Genomic DNA, 16,339 nt, shown 5'->3' with positions numbered 1-16,339 from the left:
TACTTTTCTAAAACTCTCAACTTCCATTTGGTCAAAAGCGTAGGATAGCAAAATGGCGGAAATGTCTGTCTTAGAGATTTGAATAGTAAGGTAACAGCGTCTTAATATGTGATAGTGACTATTTTTAAATTGCATTCAGGAGCTGCTAGTTTGTAGATTAAACCCCACCCTTAGTTTTTTAATCTATAAAAAAAAACAGAGAAAGGGTCAATCCTATCTCTCAAACAGTAGAGTTTTTTGGTTTATGATGTAACTTGCCTCTTTTGTGCTTTGTGCTTGTGTGAACTCTACCTGTAGCGTTTAATAGCTACCTTTATAATTTATTATAATTGTTCTTTTTTAATTCTCTCTACTAGTAGGATCATTCATCTTTTAGCCTCCATTGTCTTTTTTATTTTAGATTTTCGTTCTTTTTTATTTTTGTCGAGCATTATTTTACGAGTAAAATATAAACAAAATAATTAGAAATTGAATATTTAAAGTCCCCCCCCCGCCTTCTAAAAAAATATCAAAATAAAGGATAAAATCGAATACAAGAAATCTGTAATCTGTGCCACCTTTATAATTGCTCATGTAATAGAAACCAACTTTCCTTCCAGGGGACAAGTCGACCTACTCATTACTGTGTCCTTTTTGATGAGAACAATTTCAGCTCAAATCATCTTCAGACGTTGACTTATGACATGTGTCACATGTATGTTCGATGTGCTCGCTCGGTTTCGAATCCTGCACCGAGCTATTACGCTCACCTTCTGGCGTTTAGAGGAAGACATTACAGCGATAGGTAACAAGATTAACGAATTATTTTTTAAAGAAAAGTAAAGAGTCATAGTAATCTTAAGGTGAACAAAAATAAAGTCATATAATCATTCAAAGTTAAAATGACCAGAAATTGCTATCAATGAATAAGTGAAACCCGAAATGGACAGAAATTAAAATAATTAGCCTTATCAATCATAACGAAAAGAGATGCTGATATAGACGAATACGTAAATCCTAAGACGAGTAGAAAATGGAATGAACACTCATGTCAAACTTCCAACCAATAGACATTTCTAAAAATATGATTGCCCCTCCACATAACCGTCCATCCATCCTCTAAATACTCTGGAATCTTTTGTGATTTATTGAAAATCGTATGTATCTTGAAAACAATAAAAATGTATGTATCTTGCTGAAACAATAAAATGTAAAATTAATTCACATCACATCACAATAATCAGGACAACTGGATTGAATAACGACAATAAATCGAACGTTTAAGAATTAGAAAATTTTCGAATGTCTAAAAATGAAAAAAAAAATGAAAAAAAACTATTTAGAATACTTAGGGGACGCTAGTCTTGCTGCTTTTTGTGATATTCTCTGTTCATTTTTAAGTTCCATTGTTTGGAACAATTGAGTTCCATTGTTTACTGTAATTTTTGTTCATTTTTTTATTGTGATTTATTTTTATTCAAAACATGGCTAAACTATATTATTTGTGTTCATCAATATCCGTCGTTGGCTTATGAAGCTCTTTAATTTTCCTTGAAAATCCTATTTTGCAGAAAAGTTTTTTTTATTTATCATTAAAGAGTGATTTGTGTAATTTACTTTATTAACTTAAAAGTAGCTCGAGCAAAAGTAATAGCAGTAAAATAATTGAAAGTAAGGATAGTCTCCTCCCTTTTCCTTATTAAATAAAAAAAAAACAAGTTTTTTTTTAACTGAAAGTAAGGAGCAAAATTAAAACTTAAAACGAACAGAAATTACTTCGTATATGAAAGGGGCTGCTTCCTCACCAACATCCCGCTCTTGACGCTAAAGTTTGACTCTTTCTCTCAACTCTTCTTTTTAAAACAGTAAAAGACTTTAGCGTAAAGAGCGGGATGTTGGTGAGGAAGCAGCCCCTTTCATATACTAAGTAATTTCTGTTCGTTTTAAGTTTTAATTTTGCTCCTTACTTTCAGTTAAAAAAAACTTGTTTTTTTTATTTAATTTCTGAACATTTTTCAATCAATGCATGTTTTGATTTTGGCTCTCCGCAGAGGAATAATTAAAACGAAATTTGCATATTTATTATTTTTTTTTGCTAAATGACTTTCTCATAATTTTGATTGAATGATTTTGAGAAAAAAGAGTGGGGGAGGAAGCCTAGTTGCCCTCCGATTTTTTGGTTAATTAAGATAAAGGCAACTAGAACTTTTAATTTTTTACGAATCTTTTTTTTAGTAAAAGATATACGTAACTTATAAATTAGCTTACGTAAAGAAGTTTTGTATTCTCATGTTTTTATTACATATATGAGGGGGGTTCGCCCCCTCGTCAGTACCTCGCTCTTTACACTAAAGCTTAGATTTTGTCCCAATTCATTAAGAATGACCCCTGAATCACCAAAGCCGTAAAATAAATAGATGAAATTACTAAAAATACTTTAGCGTAAAGAGCGGGGTATTAGGAGGAGGTGAGCTCCTCATATGGGTAATAATTTCTGTTCGTTTTAAGTTTTAATGCTGCTCTTTACTTCCAGCTGAAAAAAAAACTTTTTCGTATTTCTTTTTTCATTGTTTTTTTTTATAGTAATGCTAGTAAATCTTGCGCTCCCTTCATGGAAAGTTTCTTCTACCATGACAAATTCCTCGATGGAAAGCTTCCTCAGCCTATACCCCTATTCTCAACCCCTCCCCCCAACCGAAAAATCCTACTGAAAACGCCTACACACTTCCCAATAACCATTACTATATGTAAGCACTGGTCAAATTTTGTAACTTGTAGCCCCTCCCCCAGGGACTGTGGGGGAGTAAGTCATCCCAAAGACATAGTTTTTATGGTTTCCGACTATGCTGAACAAAATGGTTATCTCAAAATTTTGATCCGTTGACCTTAGGAAAAAAATGAGCGTTGGAGGGGGCCTAAATGCCCTCCAATTTTTTGGTCACTTAAAAAGGCCACTAGAACTTTTCATTTCCGTTAGAATGAGCCCTCTTGCGACATTCTAGGACCACTTGGTCAATACGATGACCCCTGGGAAAAAAAATAAATAAATAAATAAAAAAAATAAATAAACACGCACCCGTGATTTGTCTTCTGGCAAAAAATACAAATTCCACATTTTGTAGATAGGAGCTTGAACCTTCTACAGTAGGGTTCTCTAAGACGCTGAATCCGATGGTGTCATTTTCGTTAAGATCCTACGACTTTTAGGGAGTGTTTCCCCCTATTTTCCTAAATAAGGCAAATTTTCTCAGGCTCGTAACTTTTGATGGGTAAGACTAAACTTGATGAAACTTATATATTTAAAATCAGCATTAAAATGCGATTATTTTGATGTAGCTATTGATATCAAAATTTAATTTTTTAGAGTTTTGGTTACTATTGAGCCAGATTGCTCCTTACTACAGTTCGTTACCACGAACTGTTTGATATTCTTTCTTCGCCCCTTTCCCCGTCTGTTCCTTCCATAGATACTGGAAAAAAATGTTGGCCCAGATGTTTCGTTCAGAATAATCAAATATTCCAATGGGTACCCCTCTGGCGGAAACAAACCCCTACAAGCCCTAGGACAAAGAAAGTATATAAAAGGTAAATTTGTAATTGTTTACACTTATGTTTTTTAATGGAAAGGAGGACTTGAGCCATACCTCAGAAACAGCTATGAGTATTAAGTTGAAAATTTCAGAGATAGTTGAGGGTGATATTTAATTAAATAAAAAAAAACAATGGGTATCTAAGCTGTTATGAGAGCGTATCTTCGAAATCTCAGTAACAACTAAGTGCATAAAGATGAAAATTTCAGAGACTGCTAAATTGATGTTAAACTACATTAAAGGATACTATGTGTGCCCTTCTATCAAAAGGGCGAATGTGCAAAATTTCAGTAACGGCTCAAGGTATTTGGCTGAAATATACAGGGAATGTTAAGAGGGATGAGGAACTTAATCGAAAGACACTGTGTACAACCAGGCAGTCAAAAGTCCGTATCTGTGATACCCCAGGAACAGATAATTGTACTAAGTTGTAACTTTCAGAAATTGCTGGATGCCTAACTCCATCAAGGTCGAACGTTGTTGGCTTACATTAGCTTTTAAATTGTCGTTCTCTTCTCAGAATAATCCAGAGAATTTTGAAAAATTCCCTTAACTTGGATACGAAATTCTCCATGTCAGAAAATATCAATATCTACCCCGCAGATGCTAAAATTGCCACATAGACGATGGTCAGATAGCAAAAAACTGCAAAGTCCTGCAGATATGTGAGCACTGTGTGGAAAATGGACACGGACATACTAAAGAATCATCTTGCACTAATAGTCTATGTTGTGTATCTTGCCAATCTAGAAAACACAGCTCTCTTTCACCTGTCCAGAAGACCGAAGGCTAATAGGATCCCAGGATATTCATAGAGATGACAACTAATCACAGTTCCGTGTTGGTGTTACCTTGGAAGACAAATAAATAAGCTTGAATAAGCTTAGTCTGCTTGAAAAAATTGTTGAAAAATATGACACAGTGTGCATCCAGGAATAATTTTTGCTACCGAGTCGCAAAAACATACTACAAATGTCTTGTGCTAATTCTACTTTGATAAACCTCGCTTCTCTTCCAAAAATGAAGGGCAACCTAGCGGAGGATTGGCTGTCTTGAGAAAGTATAAATTTGAATGTTTACGCCCGGAATACCGCTTTATTTCCGTTAGCTGGAATGGTTGGACTGTTTTGAGTTGATTAGAATTTAGTGCTAGAAATTTTGTATTTTCTGAAATTTAATCCAAACACCACTTTTAAAAATCCTGGATAGGCCACTCAGATAAATCATACCTGTGAGATGAAACAGTAGCGAGCTATTTTGCCGGTTCACCACATTTCTTCCTGTTTTCACAATTATGAATAATACAAATTTGCCCCCTTATTCAGTGATTGACAGACATACACTGGATCTTTGATGGAAGATTAAACGGGAGGAGCTTTTATCTGCACTGAGAATATAGCAGACAAATATTATTGATTATGACCCTACTAGTTAAGCTTATCTACACTAGGCTAAAGTATGTTTGCGTATATGGCAAGACTGGATAGTCCTAGAGCTTGTGTCATAAATACAGTCCGTATTCATATGAAGAAAAGAAAGTTTCTTCGTAGTTTCTTCCAAATCCTCCAAAGATAGCGAATTTGGTCCGGTTATTTCAATCACGTACCTAGGCCAATATTTTCGGTTTCCCCCTCTGATCCTCTCCTCTCCAATCCAACCGTATCTGGTTATGATTTAGAATAAGAGCTATCACCGATCACCCGTTCAGATCCGATCACCCGTTCGTAAGTTAAAAATACCTCATTTTCCCCAATTTTACCGAATTACTGAATTACTTCCCCCCCCCCAAATCCCCCAAAGAGAGTGAATCCGGTCTCGTTATATCAAACACGTACCCAGGACTTGTGTTTATTCTTCCCACCAAGTTTCATTCCGATCTCTCCACTCTAAGTTATTTCCCAGATTTCCGGTTTCTCCCTCTGACCCCCTCCCCCTCCATTCCAACCGGATCTAGTTATAATTTAGAATAAGAGGTATGAGACACGAGGTCCTTCTAAATATCAAATTTATGGCAAGAGTGGATAGTCCTAGAGCTTGTGTCATAAATACTGTCCGTATTCATACGAAGAAAAGAAAGTTTCTTCGTAGTTTCTTCCAAATCCTCCAAAGATAGCGAATTTGGTCCGGTTATTTCAATCACGTACCTAGGCCAATATTTTCGGTTTCCCCCTCTGATCCTCTCCTCTCCAATCCAACCGTATCTGGTTATGATTTAGAATAAGAGCTATGAGACACGAGGTTCTTCTAAATATCAAATTTCATTCAGATCCGATCACCCGTTCGTAAGCTAAAAATACCTCATTTTTTCCAATTTTACCGAATTACTTCCCCCCCCCCAAATCCCCCAAAGAGAGTGAATCCGGTCCCGTTATGTCAATCACGTACCTAGGACTTGTGTTTATTCTTCCCACCAAGTTTCATTCCGATCTCTCCACTCTAAGTTATTTCCCAGATTTCCGGTTTCTCCCTCTGACCCCCTCCCCCTCCATTCCAACCGGATCTAGTTATAATTTAGAATAAGAGGTATGAGACACGAGGTCCTTCTAAATATCAAATTTTGTTCAGATCCGATCACCCGTTCTTAAGTGTAAAAATACGTCATTTTTTCTAATTTTACCGAATTAAAAATTTATCCCCCCCCAAATCCCCCAAAGAGAGTGGATCCGGTTCTTTTATGTCAGTCACGAAACTAGGACATGTTTTTATTCTTCGCACCAAGTTTTATTCCGATCTCTCCACTCAAAGCGTTTTAAAGCGTAAGTTAAAAGTCCCTCATTTTTTCTAATTTTTCCGAGTTAATCGTCCCTCCACTCCACCTCAGATGGTCGTATCAGGAAAGCTATCATCGCTAATTTAATCTGGTCCAGTCCCCTGATACACCTGCCAACTTTCATCGTCCTAGCTTACCTGGAAGTGTCCGAACTAGTGAAATAGGGACAGACAGATAGACCGACGGACAGAAATTGCTACCGCTATATGTCACTTGGTAAATACCAAGTACCATAAAAAGGATAATTTTCTAATTTCAATTATTACAGAACTTTTATTGTAAAATTCTTTATTTTTGCTGTTGTTTTTACGTTTGTTTCTATTGGTAAAGTTTGTTCAGTCTGCGTGTGCGCAATGAATATATTATGATATATAATATATAAACATTAATGCTTCAGCGCCCTCCACATCCACCTATCTTTCATAAAACATAAATGTTTTCTACGTCAAAGTTCGATTAAAGGGTAGTTGCCGTGAATCCTTTACTGTTTCTTAAATTTTCCGTGCAGTTTTTGAGAAAAAACCACATCATCCGCAGAAATATATAGGCCATTGTAACTATTAGTTAACTAATATATATATAGTATATATATTATATATACTATTTATATATATATAATATATATAGTAGTTAACTAATATAATATACATAATATATTATATATATTATATAATATGTATAATAATAGGTCGAGGTGTTTTAATTGATTAAAACTGAAAAATTTTGAATTATTTCACAATTCAATTCAAAACAACAAGACTGCTCAATCCAAATTCCAGTTATGGCTCATATGGTACCAAATAGACTTTTACCAAAATAGTTTTTACCAAAAGTAGACTGTCTGTCTTATCCTGTTCAAACAAACAGCCTTGAACAGTTTCTGTCTAAACAGTCTTTGCTTAAACAAACCTTCTAGATTGAATGTGATTAATTTTAAGATTCTATTTTCTTTTATTGAACTGAATTTACTTGCTATTGAAACAATAAAATGCAAACACAAATAGTATTGGGTCATAGGGTAACCTTATGTTCAATAGAGCCAATACCGTTAATTTTGTTGAATTGTCGATGGAATAGTCTTTTGATTGGCTGAATGTATCGTGTCGTTCAATGGCATGCAACCTATCAGAAACTATTTTCTGGAAGAAACCATTTAGTTGCAATAATTTCTATTGAACGTTTGGATATTTTTTTTTGCTTGTGTTTGAGCCGGTACATGGTTCCATTCCCTAGTTTTGAAATTGAATTGAAACTTCACTTGCATTTATTCCAAATTTTTTTATCATGATTTTTCGGATTTCATTGCACTTTTATTTTGCTTTTTCATCAGCTATTGCTTTTTCAAATAAAAGTAAGCTCCTGTCGTCTAAACTCGCCTTATTAATAAAGTCCGTCAAGCTGTCTTCTCACAAGAGACAGTTAATCTGTAACGCGAGTGCGGGAAAGCATAATATTTTGTTTTTATTTTTGGAAGAATTTTATAAAATTACTGCTTTAATTAACGGTTGATGAATGATTTATTCATTCTGACTGTTTAATTATCGCATTTTTTATAATTTTTATGTGTATCGTTGTTTTTAAGCTTTTTTTAATATTTTATTCTGTTTTTGTTTATTAGTCCCTTAAGTAAATTTGTCCCTTCGAGGCTTGTGACAGCAATTTTGAAATAAATATATTTATCTATTTATTCATTTTATTTAATTCAACACAGGAGAAAGCCATAGGCTTGTCGCAATAAAAATAGGTTTTTCTCATTACGAAGAGGATGTTCAACACCAGCATCCTTCAACACTTTGCTATGACTCCAGAACGTAGCAATTTAGACAAAAAACTTGAAATTTGACTCCTTGCGTTCGAAAACAAATATTTAAGATAAATTATAAATTTCCACTGATCTCAAAAAGCTTCATCCACTTATAAAGGAAGCTATTAAATACCAAAAGTGAAGATACCTCGAGCACGTGACTCGTACGCACATAATTCAACTACCAAAGGTCGTCCTCTAGCGGTCGCTAAGTGGTGCCAGAGGATAAGAACATCTCAAAGCACCCGACGGTGCAGCTACTGAGCTGACCGAAAAAATGTCAACACCTCGTTCAAAACCAAATGGAAAGATGCCTTGGTGGCTGCAGCATTGAGGGAATACTGGTAAGTCTTTCTGGAAGCCTTTAGCGCTTTTGAAGGCACAGGAGAATCTAAGGCAAGGCAAGAAAAAATATGACTCTCATTTAGAACAGTTGAGGTATTCATGGAGGATCCTCCCTAACCCAGTGTGAAATTAGAAATTAGACAATTTTTTTAATACCTATTTCATTGCCAGCTAAAGGTTTGAAATAGCCTGAGCCCCATCACAAAAACCCCTCCCCAAAAAGTGTATCTTTAACAATAAAATGATCCTGCTTTTTTTTACAGCATGATACGTAGGGGAATTTACAGCCCTCGACAGCAGACGGAGATGCTGAAAAAGTTCTCTAAGACTAAACCAATGTCTTTCATTTAAAGATGGCACTACGGCACAATATTCTACGTTTGAAGATAGCCCTCTTTTATTTATCTTGCTTGTGTAGGTATACTAGGCTAATGTTTACTTAGGCTATTAAACTGTTTTGGGAATGTAGTGCAAATGGGCTAGTTTTATAAATTAATTAAGCCAATATAAATGTTTTAATTTTACTTAGCTGTTTATATGAAAACTTATGGTCCACTTTCTTTTGTATTTAGTTAGTAGATTTCTGTGAAGACAAATGACAAAAGACAAATAGTTAAAAAAAAAAAAAGCTAACCACTTTTTTTACTTTTTTTCTATTATCAATGCTCAGCTTAGTACTTCACCTTTTTTTGAATAAAATTAAATAAAAAAAAAACTAGTTTTTTTAACTGAAAGTAAGGAGCGACATTAAAACTTAAAACTAACAGAAATTACTCCGTATATGAAATGGGTTGTCCCCTCCTCAACGCCCCACTCTTTACGCTAAAGTTTTTAATTGTTTTAAAAAGTAGAATTGTGGCAAAGGGTCAAACTTTAGCGTAAAGAGCGAGGGATTGCGGAGGGGACAACCCATTTCATATACGGAGTAATTTCTGTTCGTTTTAAGTTTTAATGTCGCTCCTTACTTTCAGTTAAAAAAATTAGTTTTTTTTATTTAATTTCTGAACGTTTTTGAATTAATGCATGTTTGATTTTGGCTCTCCGCACATAAATTATTAAGGTGATATTTGCATATTAATTCTTTTTTTGGCTAAATGGCTTTCTCTTAGTTTTGATCAAATGATTTTGAGAAATAAGTGGTGATGACGGAGGCGTAGTTGACCTCCAATTTATCGGTTACTTAAGAAGGCAACTAGAAATTTTAATTTTTAACGAACGTTTTTATTAGTAAAAAATACACGTAACTTAATAATTAACTTACGTAACAAACTTTTATATTCTTATATTTTTATTATGTATATGAGGGGGTTTGTCCCCTCGTTAATACCTTGCTCTTTACACTTAATCTTAAGTTTCATCCCAATTCTTGAAGAATGACCCCTGAATCAGAAAGGCCGTAGAATAAACAGTTGAAATTACTAAAAATACTTTAGCATAAAGAGCGAGGTATTTATCTCCTCCTAAATGCATCGCTCTTTATACTAAAGTATTTTTAGAACCCCTCATATGCTTAAAATCTCTGTTCGTTTTAAGGTTTAATGCTACTCCTCACTTTCAATTGAAAAAACTTGTTCATGTTTATTTTTTCATTTTTTTATGCTAATGCTAGAAAATCCTGCGCCCTTTTCATTGAATTTCTCTTCCCCCATGACATATTCCTCCAAGGAAAGATCCTCCCACATAGCCAACTCCCCTCAACCCCACCCCCCAAACCAAAAAAATCCCCCTGAATACGTATGTACACTTCCCAATAACCATTACTGTATGTAAACACTGGTCAAAGTTTGTAACTTGCAGCCCCTCCCCCAGGGACTGTGGGGGAGTAAGTCATCCCCAAAGACATAGTTGTTATGATTTTCGACTATGCAGAACAAAATAGCTATCTCAAAATTTTGACCCATTGACTTTTGGAAAAAAATGAGCGTGGGAGGGAGCCTAGTTGCCCTCTAATTTTTTGGTCACTTAAAAAGGGCACTAGAACTTTTCATTTTCATTAGAATGAGCCCTCTTGTGACATTCTACTACCCCTTTGTCGATACAATGACCCCTGGGGAAAAGAAAAAAAAACAAATAAACACGCACTCGTGATCTGTCTTCTGGCAAAAAAAAACGAAATTCCAAGTTTTTGTAGATATGAGCTTGAAATTTTCGCTATAGGGTTCTCTGAAACTCTAAATGCGATGGTGTGATTTTCGCTGAGATTCTATGAATTTTAGGGGGTGTTTCTCCCTATTTTCCAAAATAAGGTAAATTTTCTCAGGCTCGTAACTTTTGATGACAAAGACTAAATTTGATGAAACTTATATATTTAAAATCAGCATGAAAATCCAATTCTTTTGATGTATCTTTTAGCATCAAAATTCTGATTTTTAGAGTTTCGTTTACTATTGAGCCGGGTCACTCCTTACTACAGTTCGTTACCACGAACTGTTTGATTATGTCGATACTTCTAAATTTCCAACCTACTGAGTTGACACAAAACGCATATTAAACACAATGATCCTCATTCTTTTATTGGTGTCACTGGGGCAGCCCCCGGTTAAACCCATGGCCAGTTGTTGGCCGGTTAAACCCATAGCCATTTGTGTAGGTATTAGTTTCAATGAAGGTTTGTGTTATCTTGAAAATTCGCTAGATTCTAGTTTATTTACACCCTTACTTAAACGGTTGAAAAGTATGAAATAAACAATCCCCAATATTCAAAATTTGAATATACTTGCCACAACTTAGCTTTGTTTGAGGGTTTCAATGCAATTTCCTTGAATGAATACGCCGAGAAGAGCCATAAGCTAAAAGGCATTGAGTATGGTAATGCTCAGAGTAGATGGAGTGGAGGGAGTTTGTAAGAGCGGAAGGAAAATTCATGGAAAGAAATGCTCTTTGACTCCACTTTAATCTGCAGGTAGTCTTTTCACCAATAAAAGTGGCTACCCAACGCTTTAAATTTAAGTATGATCGTTTTTTAGCTATGAAAATTATTCTTTTGAAATTAAATGTTCAAAGATAGCTAGAACTATGTGCTAATTCTAACTAAATATAAGCTATAATTCAGTTTTGTTTTCTTGGTAGGAGCTTTTTATAAATAGTCATCCCCCCTGCTATGGGTATAATTTATTTTCATGAAATTTTAAAATTAAAAAAAAATTGGCGAAGGTTCACGTATAGCATGGAACGTTTTTCCAGGGAGGGTGTTTGTTCACAAATCATACGGGGAATTCCCCTCCCCTTACCCTACTCATTGCATTCATGTAGGATTTTATAAAATAGAAGTTCTTAGCGTGGAAATCACCATTTTGAAAGTGAATATCAGGCGGTTACACTTCACAGCATGCCTACTTGAGAGGACTTTATCTAGGATTAGTATTTAACCTTCAACGTGTCAAACTTTACCTTATGTTAGAATAATTTAATATTTATGTGTGTATATGTTTTTTCTAATCTTTTTTTACTTTCTCTTCGTCAATCTGTCTCCATACGTACATTGTTTGAAAAGGTCCACAAAGACTTAATTACTGGATCTTTCAATAATGCTCAGTGAAATAGCTTTCTTAATATTTAATCGGATTTGTTTAGAAAATGGTAGGCTTGGGGAGGGGACTTGTTGCCCTCATTTTTGGCTCTTAAAATGGCATAAGAAATTCCAGTTTCTGATAGATTGAGCCCCATCCGATCCGAAGTTTTTACAACCATCGGTTCCATAAAAGCTTCTATGCCCGAGGCATAACTTACAACCCTTGCCCGTAGGCCCTGGGGGGTGGTCTACAACCTGAAGGTACCTGCATATGCTCTTTGGGCTATTCGTAATAGAATGGCTCTCTCACAATTTCGATCAGATGTGGTTGGGGGAAAGAAACATTCAGGAAAGAAGTGGGGTATGTTGTTGTTGCTCTCCATCACTTTTGACTCTTAAAAGGGAACTAGAACTTTAAATTAGCAATCAAATGAGCCTCCTCTAAAGTTCAAACGACCATCACTTCCTGAAAAACCTTTCATGCCCCAGGATATATCTTATATCCCTTCCCCCCTCCAACTCTAGAAGGGTGTGCCAACCCTGCAGGTGTTGTAATGCAAAATTTCGACTATTTTCTGAACAATTGATAATCTCAAACTTCTATTGGATGTATTTGGGGAATATAGGACATGTGGGGGATGGAGGGGTGGGGCAGTGCTAGTTGCCTCCGACCACTTTGACTCATAAAAAGGGTACCAGGACTTCTGATTTCCAATCCAATGAGTTTTCTTGAAGTTTATACAACCACCCTTTCCATAGAAACATTATGTGCCCCCGGGGCATTACATACCCAGAAGGCTGATGAGGTAGCGGTTATTACCCTCAAAGACGAATTTACTGGACCTTTCAACTACGCTGAACAAACTATCTCAAAATTTTGACTGGACGTGTTTGGGAGAGTTATAGGCATGGGGGGATTGCTCTCCAATCACCTTCGAATTTTAAAAATGGCACTAGAACTCCTAATTTTTAGTCGAACGTGCCCCTTTTGAAGTTTGTTTACCAACTCCCTCTATACGAAGTGCCTGGTCTAATAAAACAAATGAAACATTATACATTATCCCCCCCCATTACTTTTTACTTAGGCAGCGCGATTGCGCGGCCTGAGGTTATTTATAAAAACATTTTGTTAAAAAATATGAGAAAAAAAATTTTTGTTGTTAATTGAAATAGATTTTTTTATTGGTTAATAAAAAATATTTTAAAATCTTACTTTGGGCTTTTCTCCTCAAAATCAAGATTTTGGCCTACTACATATATTTTAGACAAAATTTTGTAAAAGAATTTAATAAGAACCGTATTGTAGTGCTTTGAATGGATGGGTACTGGGAGTATTATTCAAATAAATGAATTGAAAATTTTTATAATCTTTGAGGGTCTACAGAGATTAGTTGAATTCCGACCCTAATTTTGTTACTATCTTTGGTGTTACTACCTTGGACCAGATCGAAGAGAAGCATGTAGTATCTTTCTATTTAGTTCAATACCCCCCCCCCTCAACATATTCTGAAAGTTTCAACTTAATAACCTAAGCCGTTCTCTAATTTACTGCAGTTACATCCCTTTGATAAACTTCGATGCGCATAACAAATGCATTTTGTACAATCTTTGTGTAAACATAATGTATTTTGATTTAGTTTCGTATCCCCCATAACTTTCCCTGAAAGTTTCACCTTAATAGTTTTAGTCTTTTTGGAAACCCAGTAGCAGAAAATTCTATATGTTCAAATTGCATAACTTGCAACCCTTGTGCTTGCAACCCTTGTCCCAGCGGTTGTTGGGGGTCATGCCATTCCTGAAGTCATATTTTCTGCATCAATCTACTATTTTGAACAAAATGGCTTTCGATTTTTATCTGATATCATGGAAGAGAGGGCAAAAAGGTTGAGCGGGGCTGATTGCCCTCCGATCACATTTGACTCTTCAATAGGGTACAAGTAATTTTCATTTTCAATCGAATGGGCCAAATCCAAAATTTCTAAGAGAAGTCCTTCCATGCGAATTGTACTGGTAAAAAAGAGTTATATTGCTCTTTACTCCGTAGCGCTATTGCATTGCATGTGATTAGGCTCATTTTCTCTTTTTCTGTGCGTCTTTTGATGTTCCTGTGTCTTTTATTGTTTTTTTCGTCTTTGATGATTATTAGTTTTGATGATTTTCCGTGTCTTTTTATTACTCCACTTTTGTAAAATAGAGGTCAAGAATGTAGTATTATTGTTATTATTGCTATTATTATCGTTATTATTGTCATTACCATTAAAAAATGTATTATTATTATTATCGTTATTTTTATCACTATTACTGCTATTACTAACAACTCATCTTAGCACCAAGCCACCTGAGGCCAAAATAACTATGTACTCTCCTCCTTTATCCTAACTGTTCAAAGCCCCTCTCTTCACACCCTCCCAGAAATTTTCATATCCATTAAATAGTTCTTAACGGCATTCTCCAACCCCAGCCCTAGACGACCTCCTTCCTGTATAGCCGTAGACGCTTGGCCAGAAAAGAAAAACTTTGGCAATCCGTCTTCTTTCATCTGCAAAATGTGCCTTAGCCATCTCAACCTTTTTCTCATTATAGTGCTAGAAAGTGGAATTGAACCACACTCTTCGTACAGCCTGCTGTTTGAAATACAGTCAGTAAGCCGAGTGTCCAAAACAGTCCGTAGGCAATTTCTATTGAAAAATTTAGTTAATCTTCCTCTGTTTTTTGGAGTGCCTATGCTTCAGAACCGTATTTGACCGCTATCATCAATATAGCCTCCAATATCCTAAACTGGCTTTGCTGACCTATTTTCCTATTCTTCCATACTTTTTTCTTTCTCTACCCTTAAGTAGTATGCTAAAGATGCGTCCAGAGGGAACTTCCCAATTTGGACTCTAAGGATTTTTAGTGTCTAAACGTCTTCAGTTCAATGCGTACATTTGTTGGAAACATATTGGCGGATTACCGAACTTTTTTAATGTAAACTTTTGATGCATGAAAAATTTGGAATTTTATATTACTTAAAGGAAAAGCAAAATAGGCAAAGCATAAATAATTTTTAATTACTTATATTTGAATATCACTTGTTCATTCTGAAGTTGTTTCAAAATGGATAGTGTTTCATTATTAACAAGCAGTTTATATTCAAAAAATTACGTCACTAAACCACTTTCTAAAATTCTCTACACTTGCAAATTAAATAAGACACCCTGAATTCAAATAAAATATGATTTTCAACTTCTGGCTATCTGACATTTAACTAAGACAAGCCTCATGTGTAGAGTCTGTTGCATATTTAAGCTTTAGTACCCAATTAAGGATGTTCCCTGTGTAGCAGAGGTAATCTTTAGAGCCCAAATAATAAGTTCCCTCCGGGTCCATCTTTACCATACCACTCCCTTATAATTCTGTTTTCTTTACCTTTAATACCTTCACTGATTCCAGTGTCTTTGCTAATAGTACTACCAAGGCAGGCGAACTGTCCACTTAATCGATTCTATGGTTACTCAGTGTCACCTTTTCATCTTAACTTATTACTAGCCTTAGCGACTTAGTCTTCTTAATATTAATTTTCAAACCTATTCTAGCATCCTGAAATTGCAAAAACTCTAAGAGTTTACTCATTTTACTCACTTTTTCATCTAGGATGCTTAAATCATCAGTATAATCTAAGTACAAAAAAGTTTTTGTTTCTCATTGGATTCCATGTTCTCCCTTTGCCTATTCTGTGGTCCTTAAAACTAAGTCTATCAAAATGATTCACATAAATCGGGATAGAACACAACATTACATAGCTCCTGTTTTGATATGAAACCAACAAACAAACCTTCAAATGGGAATAAATCCATTTATTAGACAGTGAAAACCGATAAAAAAGTCTAGCTGATTACCCTTCATTCACTTTTGACTCATAAAAGGGGTACTAAAACTTTCGAATTTCAGTCAAATGAGCTCCTTCCAATCTAGAGTTTATCCGACCACCCGTTCCATAAGAATCTCATATGCCCTAGGCATAACTTAAAACACTTGTCTCCTGGGTCCCTGGGGCTGTGTCCAACATAAAGAAATTGTTAAGTGATTTTTTGGACTAAAGGTTACATAATGGCTATCCAACAATTTCAATTGGATGCGTTTCGGAATTAGAGGATGTAAGGGGGAGGGAGGAGGATAGTTGCTCTCCACCACGTTTCACTCTTAAAAGGGAACTAAAACTATACATTTTTTACATTAATGAACCTCGTCAAGAGTTCACACGACCACGCCTTCCATAAAACCTTAAATGTCTCTGGGGTATAACTTGTAACCCTTACTCCCAGACTCGTGCGGATTGTGTCAACCTCAAAAGCTTTGTT

General features: G+C 35.4%; 1 protein-coding gene across 1 annotated transcript in view; it reads left to right on the top strand.

Moving 5' to 3' along the window:
* LOC136040199 (protein argonaute-2-like) overlaps window positions 1-14,276 on the top strand; it is a gene marked incomplete in the record, with an annotated part of 142,361 nt that extends 128,085 nt beyond the window's left edge. The window contains 2 exon segments of the mRNA XM_065724351.1: window positions 600-784; window positions 8,752-14,276. Of these exon segments, the coding sequence (XP_065580423.1) occupies window positions 600-784; window positions 8,752-8,839 (273 nt within the window).
* Window positions 14,277-16,339: the final 2,063 nt, after the last annotated feature.

Source organism: Artemia franciscana, chromosome 20 (assembly GCF_032884065.1).
Source record: "Artemia franciscana chromosome 20, ASM3288406v1, whole genome shotgun sequence".
Lineage (NCBI taxonomy): Eukaryota > Metazoa > Arthropoda > Branchiopoda > Anostraca > Artemiidae > Artemia > Artemia franciscana.
Note: the sequence above shows the minus strand (reverse complement) of the source record. Positions and strands in the feature narration are given on the sequence as shown.